This window comes from Gobius niger (assembly GCF_951799975.1).
Source record: "Gobius niger genome assembly, chromosome: 4".
Taxonomy (NCBI): domain Eukaryota; kingdom Metazoa; phylum Chordata; class Actinopteri; order Gobiiformes; family Gobiidae; genus Gobius; species Gobius niger.
Genome location: NC_136855.1, coordinates 23,261,618 through 23,282,267, shown reverse-complemented (window position 1 = coordinate 23,282,267; position 20,650 = coordinate 23,261,618). Strand labels below are relative to the sequence as shown.

Below are 20,650 nucleotides of genomic sequence, written 5' to 3'. Positions count from 1 at the left end.
CCCGGCCTGGGAGAGGTGCAGGAGATTTAATGAGCTGTAACTCTGAGTAAAATGAGAAGCTAGCACTAAAATGCAAATTAAAATTCATTTTGAAGGTGAGTTTTCTCAGTATAACTTACATGTAAGTTCTTTGGTGGATATTTTTCTCACCAATTTCAACCACAGACAAAGTAAATGACTATAGAGGGAATGCACACACATCATTGTCATTCTAAGTGCCAAATAGTCAAATAGCGAAACAATACAGACTTGCCACTTGGCTTTTGTGGCCATGCTGTTGCCAAATGTGCCACAAGAAGATCTGTTTTTGGGGCACAATGACTGTTTGATATAAAGTGAAATGATTCTTTCATATCAGAGTCGGACAGCAGCTCAAACTCCCCAGAGTGCTCCCTCCCCCTTCACTTCGCTGCACAGTAATTACTCTCCTGATGTACTTACTCCTCCTGTACTTACTCCTGCAGGATCTCTCTTTTCGTGCGCCCCCTACTGAATCAGAGCAGAAGCACGTGCGCCGTGGGGGGTTTAAAAGCCCCGACTGAAGAGAGACTGCTCACAGTCAGTTCCAAGGAGCTGTACGCACGGAAAAGTTTGTCTTCAACTACACCCTGAACCAAAGGATCTGAGGAGATGGCAACCCATGCGCAGCAGCCTCCACACTTGCACCAGGCGGAGATCACCGCAGCTCAGTTCATCGACATCTGGAACCATTTCGACTCAGACGGTCAGTGCGTAAAACTATGTCTGTTTCATTTTACTTCCAACCTGTACTAATGCATGTGTGCGGTCTGTGTTCGGGGAAAAACTGTGTGTGAAGGCAAAGAGATTGGAGGAGACTTTTCTGGTCAGTTTTTGCCTAGTTAAGCTTAATTAATTAGTTTTTGCACTCAACATTTATTGGCCTTTATCAAACTGTGTGTAAATTTGTGTGGGGCAACACAGCCAGGCTTAAATCTCGAATCATTATATTTTCATTTTTCTTTGCTTTATTCTTTATTGTCCCGTGGAGGGTTGTTACTTGGCTTGAAAAAACAAAAAAAACAAAAAAAAAAACAGTGTCGATTGCGTTTAGGAGAAGAATTTGATGGAAGGATGCATTCGGACTGAAAAAGTGAAAATGCCAGGGCGCGGAGCAGGACCAGAGAGGTGTTTTCCACTCGGGATTATGGGGTGGAGCTTCTGGGGAGAAATGAGAAGAAAGATGAAGATAAACACCTTACGTATGAAGACGGGCATCTACAGTGGCCTCTCTGCGCTTTCAAACGCGTTTCTGGAGTAGCAATGGGTCCTGTCGCCCATAGCCAATAAGAATAATCCAGTCCAGTTTGAAGAGGCTAATTGATGTGGTTTTGTCCCGCGGCCACTATTCGGCACTTGTTTTGTGCTGCATTGTTTCTTGCTGTAGTTTGATGGAAATATAATCTGTTAGAGATGTTTGACTGTGGAAGTGATAGTTTGTACGATTGCAGGAGAGAGTTTTCAGAAACAATCAAGTCCACCCCTCTCCTCCTCATTGGAGAGGGGGGTGGAATTGAGGAAAGAGAAAGATATTTTAAAATTTAACAAACATGCTCCTCCCCCCCCCTAACCCTAGGAAATCAGCAAAAGGGACTTTAGAAAAATATCCTTATTTTATTACTTACTTTTCATCGTATTGCAGGCCAGGGCAGTCAATTATACACAATCAATTACATTTAAGTGTACAGACTAACACTTTAAGTCTGTCTGGGAGGAAGCAATCTACAAAATCAATAGGCCTCACGGTGGCTCAGCGGTTAGTGACTCACAGCAAGAAGGTCCTCGGATCGATTCTTCATGTTTTTCTCCCTGTGTCTGGATGGGTTTCCTCTGGGTGCTCCGGTTTCCCCCATCATACAAATAAAACTTGCACAATGGGTGATTCTGGCCATTAGCCTGGCTCCACATCTGGATAGCACTGTGGTCTGATGGGTCGCCCCAGCAGCAGCGAAGGATGGGTCAAATGCAGAGGACAAATTTCCCTACGGGGACAATAAAGTACTAAAGTACTTACCTTAACGTTGTAACATTTGCTTTACAAAAATAAATAGGCTTATCATGATCAATCAATCAGTCAAACTTTATTTATTAGGTGCTTTTCATACACAGGTGCATCACAAAGTGCTTTACAGATGAAAATATATAAAAAAATATTTACAGATGTCACAATATAGTCTCATACTCACACCCCCTCTTCACACACACCTCATGCATACACACAGAATAAAAATGAGGTACATAAGGCTGGGTACGAGTGAACCAGCGCGATAATAAGCATTAAAAATGAAGGATTGAGAAGTCGTTCAAAAAAGTGAAAAAATAAAAATCTGAACCCACCTCCATTGAATGAAGAACCCTATACCTGATTTATATTTTATATTATTCAAACATAGGTATACATAGGTAAGAGTGAACATATCATTTTGACTGGATAATTGTGGTCCAAACTCAGTGCTAATGTTACTGAATATTCAAACATCTCAATATTTGATAAGAATGTGTTTATAGTTACTGTAAGTGTCACAGCTTTCAGGCAGATACTGTCATTCAGTGTAAACAACAACTAGGTGTTTCACAAACGATAATTACAATTACAATAATTATAATTACGCACACAGGTCCTTTTTCACAACTGTCAGCTTTTACAAAACACTGTTGACAAAACAAATGTTATTCTACTAGAAAAAACTGGCCTTTGCATCAAAACCTTTATAGAAATCTGTCAAAGTCAACTGGACTCATTCCAATGAATGCTGGATCACATTCTGTTACCAAAAGAACACATGGTACCTCTCTTGAGTATTGCCCTTTTATTGAATATTCTTGCATAATGTTTGATTTGGGCAGGTAGTAAATGGACACTGGACTCCAGTGAGACAGCAGCTGTGGAGTTTGTCAACCTTGTGGAGACAGGTTAATTGGTGGACCTGCAGGATTAATGGGCACAGATCAGAACAGCTCACTGCAGTTTTTTTTTGTTTATAAAGGAACTTTTAGTGATTAATTGCTCCTGGACCTATCAGTGTCTGGCAAGAGAAGACCTCTGACCACAGCCATAGTGCAGTGGTGACAGGATGAAAGGCTCTTTCTCTGTGCCAACTCCATCAAAAAGGAAAGTCAGCAGCATTTTCTAAGTGCTGTAGGTTTAAAGCAAAAGAAATAATGTGACTTTTCTTTTCAAAATTCGACAGCGTTGTCAATTATATACAGCTCCTTGACCACATTGTTGTGTTGCCGTTGGCGAGATTGAGTCACTGCTGCATCCATTTGAAGTGCAACTGAGCAATCAGGAGTTGAGCTGCATGAGAAAATGTTCATAGTAGTGAAGGCTGCATCTGTGCATTCAGTGCAACTGGCAGAGAGCCAACTCTGGCTCATACTCCTGACACGGGCACTTGTTTCAACAAAGTGTGTTGAGTTCTGATAATACACTTACCTTTGTTTGGACATTTGGACTCAAAAGGGGACAATAGGCGTTGGTATTAATGCCAGCTTTTGGAGTTCCATATTGCACATCGTTTGCCAGTTAAAAATGTATCTGGATGATTCCATCCATCCATCCATCCATTTTCTTCCGCTTGTCCGTTGCCGGGTCGTGGGGGCAGCTGTTGGAGCTGTCCAAATCACATTGCACCTGCCCCTATGGCTCCTCCTGCAGGTGGTGGGTCCACAGAAGGGACGGCCTCATGATTAACCGGGCCTGTTGGTCTCTCATAAGGGGCTTCTGAACCGCTCTTTGTCTAACCCGTCACCTAGGACCTGTTTGCCATGGGAGACCCTACCAGGGCGCTCAAACCCCTCCACCACGTTAAGGTGGCGGTTCCAGGAGGGGTCTGGATGATTCCAGTAACAAATATCCATCCATCCAACCCTTTCCCAATGTAAACAAAAGACTCCACTGCAATGATGAATGGATCTTTATGGGTTATTGTTAAACGTTTTTATGCATTGGCCCAAATCAGTGCAGTTTGTTCATATCTAAAAAGACAACTTAGCCAAAGCACAGATGGTGACATGGGGCACCCATCAAAAACATTGTGTGTGTGAAGCCGGGGGGAGGTTAGGCGCACTCTGATCAGAGACGGACAAGAGATGAGAGGATCAGAGATTAAGAGATGAAGAGGGGACCAGCCGAGCTCTACATTTTATTATGTGCATCTGTGTTTTACTCGCTCTCCGAATAACAATTTTATTAATGTCTACTTTGTTCTTTAAAAGGCTTGAGCCTTAACCACACCAGAAATGTAGACAGATGGGACTCAATCTTATGATTAAAAGGATAATGTAAAGCGAAGGCCGTCAGTGGATTGAAATTATTGTATTAAATCAAGCCTGGCTACATGATTGTCACAAGATCCCGGAGAAGGGACTGAATGCCCCAATAAGCATCTGCCTGCTCCCCCCTCTTGGGCAAGCAAGCACTCATTATATGCTTTATAGCACTATTCTGAGCTTTTCCTCTCGCAACAACAAATCACAACATTGCCTTAAACTAAGCCACAAAATTTAGAAAGTCTACAAAACTTTTGGACCCTCAATGACCTTTGATCTTCCCTCCATGCTTTGATTACACTTTCAGCAAGCTCTGGGTGATTTTTAGGCTTTATGTGTCTTATTTGCTTACAGGAAATGGCTACATCGAGGGTAAGGAGCTGGAGAATTTCTTCAGAGAGCTCGAGGTTGCCAGAAGAGGAGCCGGAGTGGTCAGTGAAGTCATAAATGTGAACTCGCACTCATATTAGGTTCGTGTCACTGACACTATGTTTAAATGTTCAGGATCCATCACATGCTACTTTCAGAGAAAAAATGAATGAGTTCATGTGCAGCTTTGACAAAAACTCAGATGGGAAGATCGAGATGTCAGAGGTAAGACTAATTAGTAGCGGCACATTAGGAGCTCCTAATAAAGGATAAAATCTACTCTTTCTGTGTTCTCCTGTAGTTGGCTCAGCTTCTGCCGACAGAGGAAAACTTCCTGCTGTGTTTCAGGGAGTTTGTGGGATCCAGTTCCCAGTTTATGGCTGTAAGTAGCATCTAGATTAAATCATTCTTTGCATGATAACACATACGTTACAAACCATGTTGTTAAAAAGATGCTATTGTGCAGCATTGTTTGCAGAACGTGCACTGTCAATACATGGTTTGAATAAAATTAATGTTAGCTATGATTGATGATTTGGAACATATTTAAAAAAGACCAAAACAGGTTTATTATTTTTTTACCACTGGCTTATTGGAAATATTGTTTGAGATTTGTGCTGGATAAGACAAAAATAATAGCTTGAAAAAAAACAATCTTGCAGCCAGCCTTTGCAGCCAATTCTTTAATGGCACATAACTCTGGATCAGGGTGAAGCAGTGCGCCGCTTCAGCTTGATGACCTCCAAGAGAAGCTGGCCATAAGAAGGCAAAGCTAAGCAAAAACCTCGAGATAAATTACAAAGTGCACTCAAGACAAGTTAACGGGCAATACGTTTAAACTATGCCCTATAGTGTATCTGCTGCCAGTGGAGTGCATAGAAAACTGTTGATTGTTCAAATTCAATTACATTGCATGTTTCTACACAAGTTTATGGGCTTCTGTTTAAATGGTGGAAAGATGGCTGATTTTATAGTATACAATGTAATTCTGCAAAACAAGCCATTTACGGTCAACATTAAGCTGCAGTGTTGTGCTGAGTTGGCTGGTAAATTGTGAGACGTGGCTTTTATCTGCTGTGGTGAAACTGGGATGGGACTCTACACCTAATGGCCTGAATATTTATAACTCACTGCAACGTTTTTCTGACTCCACCAGTGCATGTGACCCTTGGCCTGATTAACCCCAAATACGCTGCTTTAATTTCCTATGTGGAAATCAATTAATGGTGAAAAGTTGTAGCTCTTGAACATCTGTGTGAGTACATTTGGACATGAACCTCACAGCGCGCTCTCCGCAGTGCCCTGAGTCCTGCTTCAAAGCTATTCTCAGACTTCCATACATTATGAATGGAGTTGAGCTTTCTGTTGGGGAGAGCTGGGGGGCGCTTGGGTATCCATCTTTGATAAGGCCTGTGACACATACTTACACTAGTGGATGACACCCCAGTGAGCCCTTTATCTGTTTATTGGATGGTACATAAAACTCCTGGGAGTGTTATTTATGAGTTTGTGGCTGGGGTTATTTGTAAAGATGTATTTTGCTGCTCTTCACCTGCAGGCCTGGAGGAGATATGACACCGACCGGAGCGGATACATCGAGTCCAATGAGTTGGAGGTAAACAGAATATTCAAATGTTCTTCAAATGTTGAAATTGTCAATATATTGTCACAACTGATATTCCTTTAAGTAAATATTTTGAACCATTTTAAACTGAGCATATAGCTCCAAATAATGAACAGTGATAGTCATAGTATAGTAGTCGTATTACTTGATGAGTACTTAAACAATACTTGTATTTGAAAGCACATCCGTGACAGTATTTGTACTTAATGGATTTTTGACATCCAGAGTTGTTGATTTCTGGAGATATATTTTTTTTAATTAATGCAGTCCTTATATTTGAAGAGTTTAGTGGTGTTAGGCTAGTGTTAGGCTAGCGCATGTCTATGGTAACTAGTAGCCTGCATTAAAAACCTCATGGGGTCGTCCTCCAAACGTTGCCATATCTGATTTGTAGAAAGCTCCTTTGTGAATTCCACGTGTAGTAATGCAGGTAAACAAACTACTGTAGATCCGGTAACCTAGCAGGTCACTCCACCGCTGCGTAGCTACAACCAGGAAGCTGATGCTGCTCAAATATACGGTCTTTTAAATGCAAAATGGTTATATTTAAAAATGATTCCGTCAACACAGACATTTATGTTGGTAGCCTGGTGTTATAAGTGATTTGCCTCAGGTGCTCTGTGCTTGGGTCAGACTGTTTGTAATGCAGGCTACTAGTTACCATAGACATGCACTAGCCTAGCACCACTAAACTCTTGAAATCTAAGGACTGCATGAGTTAAAATATATATATATATATATATATATATCTTCAGAAATCAACAACACTCTGGATAGCTAGGAAATGAGGCCCTATGTCAAAAATCCTGAAATATCCCTTTATATATCACCTCTGTCATCGGGCCCTGCTTACTTTGTTTATCCGGACCATAAAGAGTCCCACTCTCCAATGTGTCAAACTAATACAGTACAAAACCTTGCGTGCTCTCAGTGCCTAACTCATGAGAACACAAATCTCCCTTCGACCCAAAATATCGTACGACTTACTGTTATATAACTGACTGACTCTCTTTCTCCCGTCAGGGGTTTCTGTCAGATTTACTGAAAAAGGCCAATAGAAACTTTGAAGGAAAAAAGCTCACGGAATACTCACAGACGATTGTAAGTATCACTACTACAGTATTGGAATGCTTTACCTTTTTCAATAAAATGTACCTATCCAAATAAAACACAATGAATAAATGCAAACCAAATACAGTAATCCAAAATTGGGGAAATAATACAATTTTACAGATGTGTTGGTTTCAGAGCAGTGTAAAGTGAGAACAATTACTGACATTTGCATGAATTGCTTGTTTGCTTGACACATTTTCCTGCTGCCATACCACATAATGTAAATACAGTACATCTCTGGAGGCTGGAATTTTAATAACACGAGTGAACGACCTCGATGCGGGGCTTCACCCTCCAGTTGAATCGTCCTGAGGCATCACTCTTCTGGCTACCAGTATCACTCAGCCATCTGTGGCTCAACACACTCAACCGCACCTATTATAAGCTGTCTCCTCAGCTTTTATCTGCTGCTGATTATCTGACATAATGTGAAATTAAGTACTTTAAACACCCGTTTCCATCTGTCACTCAGCTGAAGATGTTTGATCTCAATGGCGATGGAAAACTGGGACTCTCCGAGATGGCGAGGTGGGTAATAATCAATTATCTATCATTACGTATAATATATCAACTCACAAACATTCTTAAGCTGGTTTCTTCCTCTCAGACTTTTGCCTGTTAAAGAAAACTTCTTACTGAAATTTGAGGTAAGACAAAACCATTTCAAACGTTCTCAATGAAAAGAAACTTTACTGACAAAACATAACAAACTGAGTGGATTTCCCGATGATGTATGAAATTGTTTATTAAATTGAATCAATGTTACATCATGGAAAGGATATATGCCATTCTGATTGACTGGGAGATTATAAAGGCCTTATGTAACAAGGTTGAACGAACGACTTAACCCCTGCAAATACCAGTGGACGCGTGTGCCGCCGCCACGTTTTGACACTCTATATGTGTATTCATCGTGCATGTTGACATATGTAGATTTCAGATCAGGGGAGAAGATCAACTATTCCTTTCTGACAGTGGATTAGTCGGTCTGATCGGGATTAACTCAACTCGAGTCCCAGTTATCGTAATCTCTGTAAGGATTAATATCAAGTCGAGATCTTCTGCCGCGGATATTGCATTCGAGAAATATCTTAGCTGTAAACATTTAAGAATAACTCCGAACTATTAGTAGTTTTATTCTTAATTTGTAATTTACCCACTGTCATTTATAAGTAAATGCTCATAGATGTGTTGCCGTAGCAATGGTAACAGTAAGTAAAAGTAGAGAAAGTACATGAATAAGTGTGATTTGTTTAGTTTACTTTAGTAATTTCTATGAACATATACTTCACTACATTCTAGAGCCAGTATTTGTGCTTTCTACTAGACTATGGGGGTCATTTACCAGGCGCTTACACATGAGCAAAATGAGTAGCAGTAGAGTCATTCAAGCATTTTTACACATGAATCATTCTCTCATTTATGTATCAGATTTAATCACTCTCTAATGTCGGCACCTGTTTGGCACCTGTCTTTATAAATGACCCCCAGTGTGTTATGACATTTGTTTTAAAAGGTTTTGGACCCGATCTTGTGTTTCTAAATGCAGACTGTAGCATTTGTGCGTCGTAGGTGCACACTTTGAGATCTTGCCACTCCAGGCTTAGCGCAACACAGAGCTGTGGGAACATATTATGGTTAGCGGGTACTGAGGGACAAGATATCCCCCCCAAAAAACTTTTCTGTATTTACCATTTATTAACATCCACCATCCACCAGGGACAGGGTGTGCTGCAGCACCCTCAGCACCCTGGGTTCCCACGGCCTTGGGAACCCAGGGTGCTGCGCCCATGGAAGATAATTTTTGGAGCTTGTGCCGTCCTTGCGCCAGGCAGGATTTGGCCCATAGTCTTTTGCCCCTACCTCCTCGTAGACCTGGAGTTGCTGAATGTAAAAGCTGCAGTACAGTTGTCTAGGCCTGTCTGATATCGTTGGCCAGCACAATTCTGCATTTAGATTTGCACTAATCCTTTCCATTTATTGTATTGTATAAGATTTGTGTGAACTTTTACTCTCTACAAAGCGCACCTGCTGTGTCCGTTCAGATATTAAAGGGGCTAGATGCAAGTTAGCCATTGTATACTCACTACTGCCACCTCAGGGCATACTTGTAACTGCAGCTTCTATATTAAGCTCGTGCTTGACGTCACTTCGGATCCGAATTAACACCTTTTTGAGTGCAGGATTTTAGAGGCAGTTGTGGTGAACAGGTCTGGGCTCATTCTACACATTAGGATGTTGTTGGAACATGTAGGGGAGGAAAATACTTAATTTTAACATTTTTAAACTTTGTATAGTCCCTTTAAGGTTAGGAAAAGGGCTTGTGCTGGTTGTCTTATATGGGTCTAAACATATTGAAGTCTTCTCCAAGCGATAACTTCATATTACATCTTTTATTTATCTTTTATATTTTGTAAATATTTTATCAATCGCTTAACAGTTACTTATTTCTTTATTTCTGTTTTGCAGAAAATCAGGATCTCAGTTAAGGACTTCGACGCTCTCTTCACCTTTTACGACAAGGTAATGTTGGCAAAGTGAAAGTTACTGTGATGAATCCGGCTTTTGTGCCATTAAAAAAAACCCTCTGTATCTGTCTCTCTGCAGGACGGGAATGGCTACATCGATGAGCAGGAGCTTGATGCCTTGCTGAAAGACCTCTGTGAGAAGAACAAAATGGTAATGTATAGTCACCCTCATTGATTCTTCAGGTTGAGTTACTTTTCAAGCGCCGTATATAGAGAACGGTTGGATTCACTCATACAACCTTTGCATTTTTGTCCTTTGCACCGCACTTTCTCTCAAGATAATTATGCAACAATAAACATGCATTTCAATCTGCAGACATACGTTTTATTTCTTTGTACAAATGTGTATGTAAAGTGCATGACAAGTTTTATGTTTTCCTAATTATCAGCTAGTTATAAGTAGTGTAAGTATAGAGACAATTTTTATGTTCGAAAACATTAGTGATAGAAAGAGAGAGAGTTCCATGTCCAACGACAGGGACTCTTGGCCCATTGGTACAGTATGGGCCAAGATAATGGAACTTCTACCTCTTCATTTGTCACATTCTGTGCACTTTTTGATTATTTGTTTAAGGACAAGAAAATAGCTAGTTTCTTGTCATATTGATGTTATGTTTGCTGATAATAATTGTGTTGTTTCCTAAATGCATGAATTTGTTTTTGAGGTTGTGGACTCGAAAGAGGTGGCAGAATATAAGAAAAGCATCATGGCCTTGGCAGACGAAGGCAAACTTTACCGGACGGAGCTGGAGATCGTCATCTGCCGAGACTCTACACTGTGACCCTCTCGATGCTTCCCTGAAATATCTTCCTCTGGTGTAATCCGGTGCATGTAACCCCTAAACCCTGCTATAGAGTAAAAAGTGCAACTGGAAGCACAAAGTGTACTGCTGGCTGTTTTAGCTTTCTCTAAATCAATTTTATATAGTTTTAATCACAACCCACCCCACACCTTTTTTATTTAAGTTCCTGATTCTCTTTTATTCACTGGGCTATGATACCAGTCAGTGGATTGTTGTATTTTTACAATAGGCCCCCTCAATGTAGCAGCAGCAGTGTATTTATTTATATTATTTATATTTATTTATTTTTATTTATTATTCATGAAGAGGCTTGTACTGTTCTAAAAGAGATATTATTGAGAAATGAATGAATAAATATAACATTAACCATTCCTCTCGAGCTTATGTTGTCACTGCTGTAATGTCCTTTTGCTAACCTCACCTTACACGGGACTGTTTGCTGTGAAAAGTGATTTATCTGCAGTGAAAGACCACAGTTAAGATTATAACTCTAGTGCCCGAGCGCCAGGCCCTGTACTGCCCCTAATCTCATGGTAGCAGAAAGTGTGATTTTGAAAAGAAAGGGGAAAAAAGCCTGAGCTGCTCCATTTTTCATGGACGGAGATGCACTTATAGTCCTCAGTGGATGTTTTTAGATGAAGTGCACGTAGGAGGGCAAGCCCAGAGCTCGGGCCGCATGCACATGCTGCAACATACGACCAGCCGCATCACAGCTTGAGCATACATGACATGGCAACCAAGAATCTTTCACTTGAATTATTTAAGACATTTTCAGAGTCACTTGTTTTATGAAATGTTCTATTTAAAAAAACAAAACAAAGTTGCTTCTCTGTTAGCCTTTCTTGTGAGCATTTAACTAAGTTCATCTAAAAAAAACTACTTAATTAGGGTATTTTTATGGTTGAGTACACCCGCACCACTCGTTGAAGCGCTTGGACTGCTGTACCTTACATCAATTAATAATCATACCTTTCATCTTTAATTAGACTCATTTCTTCAACTCACCCCTCTCTCTTGTGCCTTTCTCACACAAAAACAATACTACATGTTAAACATGACTTCAAACAAGTGCATGCACACTGGGATAAACAGAAATGCAGAAATAGATGTGTGTCAAAGTCCTTCCTGAAAACCGAGTGTTATCGTCGCTCAAACAGAGAGGAGAGACAAACAGTGCAAAATACAGATGACGTTTCTGCTGTTATTTTGCCACTGAACAGTTGAACGCTGAGCACTCATTCATTGAAAAACAGTCACTTTATTAATATAGGGATACAATTATTAATTCCACAGCATAATATCATTGTAGAGCAAATAGTATGACTGTACGTATAACCGTGGTGTTCAAACTTCTCATTTAGGGCCACGTATTGAAATGTTTGCAGCATGGGGGGTCAAAGATCGGTGGTCCGTACATTCAACCATTAAACAGGGTTCTTTTCTATTATTACATTCATTCATTCATTAAACAGGGTGCATTTAAGAGAGGTTCACATCATTTGTCACACCTTTATTAACTGTATGGAACCGAAACACCGGCTCCATCTCACAATGAAAGCTAGTTTTTGAGGTTTTAATATTTCTTGCTATTAAAACCACTATTAAACTTGCAGTAAAACGTTACATCTATTGAGATGTGTGCCAATAGGTTGCGTTCAACATCACAACATTCAAGAGCTATTGGAATTCCATGGTTGTAACTATAGTAAGATTTCTTTGTCTTTGTTTCTGGTTAATATCTGTATGTGGGACAATTCACATGAAACGAAATGTCACAATGTTCAGTGTCTTCTCTCTCAGCACTTATGAACAAAAGTCCAAATATTTCCTCATGAAGGCGTCCAAAAGTGGAAACATTGTTCAAAAACATTGTGTGATGTTGGTTAGATGAAAGAACTTTCAGCCAAAAGATAAATGTGGCAGGTTTGTGGATCCAATCACTTCCAAAGGATAATCAATTTCTTTCTATAACAGAATCTTTCCCATAGATTTGTAAAGGTCTCTGCGCTCCTCCTGACATGATGCCATCATCACATTCTAGAACGTGAACGCGACAAAAGGTCAACCTGGTCATTATTTGTGATGCATTAGGTCTGCAATCCTGCCATATTCATCTTTTGGCTGAAAGTCTTTTCAAGTTACTAATATCACGCCAATGATATGATGCCATTTTTGGACACCTTTATGAGAAAGTCATTTCTCCCAGGATTAAAACCTATTAACAATAAAGCAATAACATATGCATTTTCACGGTTACCATAGTCACAACCAGATGCTACTGATTCATCAAAAAGCCTGGGGCCACCAAATATTAGTCTAAGGGCCACATTTGGCCCCCAGGCCACACTTTGGGCACCGCTGACGTAGAATATCTCCAACACACATCATGCACACATCTAAAATTGCTCTGTTTTTAGGAAATGTTCAGGGATCTGTCGTCACATAGACAGTTTTGCACTTGTTACATCAGAAGCACTTTTATACTAAATTGTATTGATCAAGCGGTTGTCACATCTAAGATATACTTTTACCTCAAGCACTACCAGATGAGCGAACAAATTAATGAACTATAGCTTAATATTATACAGGCAGGCCAACATGACTGTGCTTTTCTTTTTCAATGTGGCTACATTGTAACAAAATGTAAATAATAATAATGTAACCTGCCTCACCTACGAAACAAAAACATTTGCTATTGTCCCAAGCATGAGGTAAGGTGAGTTTTTTTTGGAATGGCATGCCATATTCAACCAAAAAATAAATAAATTCTCTTGAATCTGAAGCTGCTTATTGAAGCTCTGAATCTCCAATCAAACCGAGGAATATTTGTGTAACAATATAGCAAAAACTTTGCATGCCTTGTGTCTATTTCCAATCTAAATCCCCCCCCCCCCCCCGAAGTCTCATCTGAAAGCTGCAATGCAAACAAATAAGAACATTAAAGGCAAGAATACAGATAACAAATAATAAAGAAAAATGTGTTTTTATTTTGTAAAAGTAATATAATCTACTGTTTGTTCCTGGGCTCCGTTTATAAAATAGGGATAGGTTCTTGGTGTTCCATTTGATAAAAGTTGTATAGCTATAACTTATAGGCTAATCAATGAAAGGGAGCGTGAAAATGTTTAATTGTTAGTTGTGGTCCAAGCTCATCTCATCTCTTTCTTCCCAAATTCTTCACGGGGTGATTATTTATTTTACAATAACTGGACTTTTCTACACTTAATACATTTAGGATATGAACAGCTCGCATCAATTTTATTTGATTTTATAAAGCGACTTTGTCTTGATGATAGAAATCAAAGTCAAAAGTAGCCCTTTACACCTTGTATGACACTGCCCTCAAGTGGCCGACCCATTCCACTTCACCGATGGCGCAGCACCTTATTATAAACTGCGCTGTCTCTCATGACTGACAGAGCAACTCAGTTATGTATCTGTAGTCCAAGTATTTACACATCTTCAATGAGAAAGCGAAAGCATTTTTGCAAACGGCTACTCCATGGCAAACTCGCGCGTGAATCTGATTAATCCCACGTGGTGTGTGGGGGGTTTTATCCTTTGCGTCACGACGTATTGGTACGTAGCGCCGCGTCGTGGTCGCCTCTGTCCTTCACAGCTCTCCACATCCACCTCGGTTCGTCTCTGCTCCCAAACACCTTGAAACGATGGCTCTGCTCATTACCAACAGGCTGCTATCCGGCCTGGGGAACATGACCCCGTCCCTGGGGGTCCTGTCGACTCGTCAAAGGTAAAACGGTTGCACAGATCTCGATAGGACGATATCTAAAAATGCAGTGCCTTGTTGGAGACGACCGCGGCGTGGGGTCTGTCCATCTCACAGTCCTAATTGTGCTATATAAATACGTATTAATTGTGCCATTCTTCTGGTTGGCGTGATAACTATTTGCCATTTTTATTCATCAAGCACTTCACTTCGGTGGCGCTATATCAGTAAAGCTAATGAAAGTCACGATGGTAATATTTAGCACCGCAATTTCCTGTTAGCATTGAACGTAGCGTTATCTGTTCGCATACACCGAGTTTGTACATTCTATCGTTTGTATTTAGTGAACTTTAATACACTGTCGACGACCTGGTTACTGTTGACATTTACTTTAAACCTTTAACCCCACGGAGACTTTTGCGCTGGCACCAACGATTTGTGCCAAGAGGCGACCCGTAGCTGGGGTGATCCTGGACGGTGATTGGCTCCTGAGATCCTCCTGCCTTCGCTGATTGGCTGATTTCAGCGAGAGGAACTGGTGTCCTTACAGGGCCCTGTTGGAGGACAAACCAAAGAGTCATGAGTGGATTGTTGTAGCGCTCGTGCGGCGGATTTAAGATTTTACACTATATACAAATAGATTATTATCATGTGATGGATACCTGTTAGCACATTTAGCTCATTTTGGGTGTAGCCAATTTGTATTTCACAGGAACCCTTGTATGTTGGTTGAATGATATGACTAACCATTTAATTCTCATCTATGAGTTTTTATTCATCACGTCTTTATTTATCACGCAACACGCTTCTCTGCTTTCAGCTGCAAACAGATGTACATTCAAAGTTCAACCTTGGTAGTTCAGTGTATTATGTGAACAGTATGAATACCAAAACAGGCCAAGTGTTGAAAAATAAAACAACTAGTAGTATTTTTGCTTTGATGATGTCTTGCGTAGGTGGTGCATTATCAAAAACAGGAAAGCCAGCACATTTCTTTCGAAACTTGGGGTTCAGAAAACATCAGATACTAAACATCACGGAAACGACAACAAAATCATAACTGAAGGACAGTTGAGCTTTCTCCTACATGCATATTTTTTCCCGCAGGTAATGTTATAGGTTTGTTTTCCTGGTTTTGGGTACGGTGACCAGATTTTTCACATTAAAAACTGGGACACAAAGTTTGTTAGGGTAGAAAAAGTGTGACTTTCCCACATATGTTATCAGCATTGAGGTGATGGGATTTAAGCTATATTAAAAGCTGCATTCAGCGTAGTGTACTGTTGAAAAAACCCAGACACCTTTGGACAAAGCTTGTGTAAAACTGGGACAAATCAATGGTTTTGTAGAAATCCTGTGGAATATGGGACAGAGGGCTCAGTAGTGGGACTGACGGATAAACAGGGACGTCTGGTTTTGGGTCAAGCACCTATCAGGTGTCAGTTTGGTATTTCATGCTCTCATGTTGTACGTAGTCTTCTGTCATTTGGAACGGCTCTGTTGCTTACTAAAACATGCCCGTTCTCCACCTGTGAAGTGTACGTGACAGATATCACTTGCACATAAGTCACATTATCCTCGACAGTTTGCACTTTATACTACTATACTATATTTACATAACATTTATAGTTGTAATGCATCATGAGTTGTCTATAAATTTGCTGTGAAATGTTTTATTTCCAATACGGGACAAAAACATTAAGATGCACTTTGTAATTTGAGAGGCCATACTTGGAAGACACAAAAACACCATTTTCATCAGTAATGAAGCATTTTGTTGAGAGAAATGCGATTCTCTGAATTAGCCAGGATTATTGATTAGCCTGGATTCTGAACCCTCAATGGATTAAATTGTTTGTTTCAAGAAATGTGAGCGCGTGGTTCACATGTTCAAACAGGGATTAGGAAACTTCAAATCACATGAGTGTTTAAGCTCAGGTATTGCTAATTGGCTGTTGTTGAGGTCAGGAAAATACACATCAGCCACACCTCATCTCTTCCAAGTTTTCAACAGAACTTTATTCATTGATGATTTTCCGTATTTCAGTTCATGGTGGGGTGGAGTAGCAATGGGCCCCCCCGATCCCATCCTGGGGGTGACCGAGGCCTTCAAGAGGGACACTAACCCAAAGAAGATGAATCTGGGTGTGGGGGCCTACAGAGACGACCAGGGAAAGCCCTTTGTGCTCAGCTGTGTTCGCAAGGTATGGTGGCTTAGCATGGTGTCTGGAGTTCAAACGCTCTGTAAACAATACTTCTACTGAAATTATAATACTAGATGAACATTTTCTTTCTTTTGCTTCTACCCTTCAGGCAGAGGCCTTGATTGCAGAGAAACAGCTGGATAAAGAGTACCTTGGTATTGGTGGTCTGGGAGACTTTTCTAAGGCTTGTGCTCAGCTGGCTCTTGGTGCTGACAGTGAGGTCCTGAAAAGTGGCAGGGTAAGTTTGACTATAAACGAGTTAAATCGTTTCCCCTGACCTCCTAATGAAAGTTTATTTTGTATTTCTACAGAACATCACTGTGCAGACCATTTCAGGGACTGGGTCTTTGCGTATTGGAGCCAACTTTTTGGTTCGACTTCTTTTTATTTACTTTCTTTAAAACAATAATATCACCATTTAGCTAACTGTTTTTCTCCCTTGGCTCAGTCGCGATTTCATGCAGGCCCACGTGACGTGTACCTCCCCAAACCCTCATGGGGAAACCACACGCCCATCTTCAGAGATGCTGGGATGCAGCTCAAGGCATACAGATACTATGACCCTTCAACCTGTGGCTTTGACTTCAAAGGAGCTCTTGAAGACATCTCTGTAAGCCAGACTTGATCCAAAAGAGGAGCACTTGCTTTGCCTTATCTTAGCCTGGTTTTAATGTTTTTAGTAATATGTTTGTGAATCTCTCTTTTTATAGAATATTCCCGAGCAGAGTGTAATTGTGCTGCACGCCTGTGCTCATAATCCAACAGGCGTGGACCCCAGACCTGAGCAGTGGCAAGAGATCTCTGAAGTTATTAAAGTGAGTATGTGATAAGTTTAACAGGCTTAGTTAGTTAGTTATACAGTTCCCTAAAAGTGATAGTCATTGTTAATGCCTTATATAAAGTTAACATGTTTTCAGACAGTCATGTAAAATGTACAGTTTGAGAGCTTCATCTGATAAAGACAGTTCAATGTCTATTTCTTTTATCAGTTGACCGACTATTAAGTTTTCTCTCTGTTTTATCTTACAGAAAAGAAACCTGCTGGTCTTCTTTGACATGGCTTACCAGGGTTTTGCCAGTGGAGACATTAATCGAGATGCCTGGGCTGTTCGCTACTTCATTGAACAAGGCCACAATGTCCTGCTGTCTCAGTCCTTTGCTAAGAACATGGGTCTCTATGGTCAGTTAACAATCGTGTTGTACATGCTAATGCATTGTATTAGTTATTTTCATGAAATTTTGTATTATTGTCCATAAATAAAAATGTTCCTTAGAAAACATAAAACTTTGTTAGTGTTTCCCCCAGTGGGCATTTGTGTCACTGTATTAACATAACTTGATGATGTAAACCTTACTACACGCACAGGTGAGCGAGTAGGAGGGTTCTCTGTGGTGTGCAAAGACACAGATGAGGCTAAAAGGGTTGAGTCTCAGCTGAAGATCCTCATCCGGCCAATTTACTCCAACCCGCCAATGAATGGTGCTAGAATAGCAGCAACCATTCTCAACACACCTGATCTGTATTCACTGTGGTATGTATTGAGGTTTAATACTGAAGAAAAACATCTTTCTACATTTAATTACAACATGCTTGTGTTGACCAGGTTGGAGGAGGTTCATGGCATGGCAAACCGCATCATCAAAATGAGAGAACAGCTGGTGGCTGGTCTGAAGAAGGAAGGCTCCACTCACAACTGGCAGCATGTCATCGACCAAATCGGGATGTTTTGCTTCACTGGTCTCAAACCTGAACAGGTGCGTCTGAGTTGCTACAGTTGTCTAGCAGTGATGTCTGTTCTTAAACGTAGCTTTGAGCGAACCAAAGGCCATACTGCCTTAGCTCTGCCCGATCCCGTCAGATCTCAGAAGCTAAACAGGAAGGGCCTGGTTGATACTTCCCCTACCACTAAACTAAAAACATCTACAATACCTTCCCCTCCGGGGCCAGGGCTACCCTGAAAAAGAGATTATTAATCTCAGTGGGACTCTCCTGGTTAAATAAGGGTCAAATCAAAGAAAATTATTATTATTAGTTAAAGGTACCGATTTTTCCCCCTGTATTATCTTGGAAGGAGGAGGTAATGGACTTAAAACGGCCGTGGCCACGACTCCTTCACCCTCACACAAACTCTCACATCCCGATTATTTACATATTTTGCATTTTATATTTACAATTAATATGCATGTTACGGCCGTGTGTACTGCTGTGTAAGATGACAAGGCAAAGAAGAATGAACACTTTCTTCTGCGCTGGTGTCAAAAAAAAAATCAAATTGCTACATTTACACTATGGAGACAAAACTAAATTTACTCCAAGAAAATACTTTGAGTTTAAAGGTCTGTGTCACACTGTTGGAAGGCTACAGTGTGTAGGCGCCACCTAGTGGCTGAAAGTAATAATTCAGTAAGAGGAGAACCGCTCAGAATAATCAGAATAAAAACAAATGAATGAGAGACTACAATAAAGTATCAGTGATGCAGCAATCTCAAAATGAAGACGTTGATGAAAAAAAATAATAATAATGAACACATTTATTTTTCCCAGTGGTTGCCCCAACGACCGAACCACCAAAAAATATTTACTATGGCCCTAACTCGAACTTAAATCTTTCTGTTTAGATGACAGGTGCTTTCCTTTCACTTCCATTGAGCTAGGCAAACAATACGATGATGATATATTATACTATAGCTATAGTCTGCACCGACTCCGCGCCTGTGTCATGTTGTGGACTGACCTGTACTTGGACGTGAAAGAAATGGGATCGCTGCCTTGTGCATATTAGGATAAATCCAAAAGACAAAATGAGTCTGATGCTCTCTTTAAACTGGCGCCTCCTGCGGCTCGTTGTGCGACATTACATGATAAAAACATGACTCCGTGAAAGTGTTGGTCACGTGACTTTCCTTAAATGATACGTGACACACAGCTCGACTAAGGTGTGGCTTTCTGTGCTTGATACACGTGTCGGTGCCTCGGCTCAGTCAGATCATCAGTATCTTTTAGTGTCAGAGGGTAAAGTACAACATTAGTCTCTTTTTTCGGTTAATTCCTCTAATATCTCTGTATTTGTGTATTTTAGGTTGAACGCCTGTCAAAGGAATTTTCTGTGTACATGACCAAGGATGGTAGGATCTCTGTGGCAGGTGTGACCTCTGGAAATGTGGGGTACCTGGCTCATGGGATCCATGCTGTGACAAAGTAGACATCGTCATCATGCTGAGCTTCAAATGGAAGAGAAGCTCTTGGGTCCCATTCTTTCTCCAACATTTAATTTGAGCAATTTTTTTCTGGTTACATTTTCTAACCCTCAACACTGGTTTTAGTTGAAAATTTGTTTCGTTTTAGTTTTAAAAGTAAAAAAAAAGATGACTGAGCTGAGCTTTTGCATTTGTATTTAGATGTGCTATTTCTACAATGGCACATCTGTTGCGAAAACAAAACCAAAATGTTAGTGGTTTTTTTAAGTCAAGCTGTATGAAATTTATTTTGCACTTTAGTTGAAAAGATGTGTGTACTGTCAGTCTCTATGTCCAGGCTATAGAAATAATTTCTCTTCAGTTACCTGATCTATCATGCAACAGGACTAACCCCACAAAAAGCACACCAACAAAATGGAAATCTTGGCGACGCAGACTGTAGACAAAATGTAAATCTTTTATATTCCAATCCAGTCCTAGTTTATGTCCTTGTTTCTTAAGGATTTGTCTGATTGTGCGACTATAATGGTTGTGTGGATGACTATAGGCAAAGATAAGACATGCAGCTCTCATTGATATACATTTGGTTCAAGTTCTTAACTGTAAAATGACAAAACACCAATTCTGAGACCTGGCACTTTTACTTCAGTATCTAGAATGTTGCCATGAAAAGCAACTGTTCATGTACATTGTTGAACTTCAATAAATTATGACAAAACTGTCGTGTTTTCTTGGTAATAGAGAAACTTGAGTTTTAGTGCTATCCGGTCGTGTGACCGGTAGAGTGACGTCAT

The 20,650-nt window shown here is 40.4% G+C and overlaps 2 protein-coding genes across 2 annotated transcripts; both read left to right on the top strand.

The window, feature by feature from the left end:
• Nucleotides 1–496: 496 nt before the first annotated feature.
• Nucleotides 497–11,073, top strand: LOC306962679 (calretinin-like). Its single transcript, XM_079555904.1, has 11 exons — nucleotides 497–724; nucleotides 4,645–4,721; nucleotides 4,795–4,884; nucleotides 4,961–5,041; nucleotides 6,218–6,274; nucleotides 7,307–7,384; nucleotides 7,869–7,924; nucleotides 8,004–8,043; nucleotides 9,866–9,919; nucleotides 10,004–10,075; nucleotides 10,590–11,073. Exons 1-11 carry the CDS (start codon nucleotides 631–633, stop codon nucleotides 10,704–10,706), a joined length of 816 nt encoding a protein of 271 aa, XP_079412030.1. The 5' UTR covers nucleotides 497–630; the 3' UTR covers nucleotides 10,707–11,073.
• A 3,230-nt stretch (nucleotides 11,074–14,303) lies between these two features.
• got2b (glutamic-oxaloacetic transaminase 2b, mitochondrial) lies at nucleotides 14,304–20,486 on the top strand. The gene is made up of 10 exons (XM_079555903.1): nucleotides 14,304–14,478; nucleotides 16,502–16,658; nucleotides 16,768–16,896; nucleotides 16,970–17,029; nucleotides 17,107–17,268; nucleotides 17,369–17,473; nucleotides 17,688–17,838; nucleotides 18,025–18,190; nucleotides 18,263–18,413; nucleotides 19,739–20,486. The coding sequence occupies exons 1-10, from the start codon at nucleotides 14,396–14,398 to the stop codon at nucleotides 19,859–19,861; spliced, it is 1,287 nt and encodes a 428-aa protein (XP_079412029.1). The 5' UTR covers nucleotides 14,304–14,395; the 3' UTR covers nucleotides 19,862–20,486.
• The last annotated feature ends 164 nt before the right edge of the window (nucleotides 20,487–20,650 follow it).

Coding starts and splice junctions, on each gene's coding strand:
- got2b (XM_079555903.1), top strand. CDS start 14,396: ATGGCTCTGCTCATTACCAACAGGCTGCTATCCGGCCTGGGGAACATG. Junction 14,479..16,501: donor GTCCTGTCGACTCGTCAAAG/GTAAAACGGTTG, acceptor TCCGTATTTCAG/TTCATGGTGGGGTGGAGTAG. Junction 17,839..18,024: donor TAAGAACATGGGTCTCTATG/GTCAGTTAACAA, acceptor CTACACGCACAG/GTGAGCGAGTAGGAGGGTTC.
- LOC306962679 (XM_079555904.1), top strand. CDS start 631: ATGGCAACCCATGCGCAGCAGCCTCCACACTTGCACCAGGCGGAGATC. Junction 725..4,644: donor GAACCATTTCGACTCAGACG/GTCAGTGCGTAA, acceptor ATTTGCTTACAG/GAAATGGCTACATCGAGGGT. Junction 8,044..9,865: donor ACTTCTTACTGAAATTTGAG/GTAAGACAAAAC, acceptor TCTGTTTTGCAG/AAAATCAGGATCTCAGTTAA.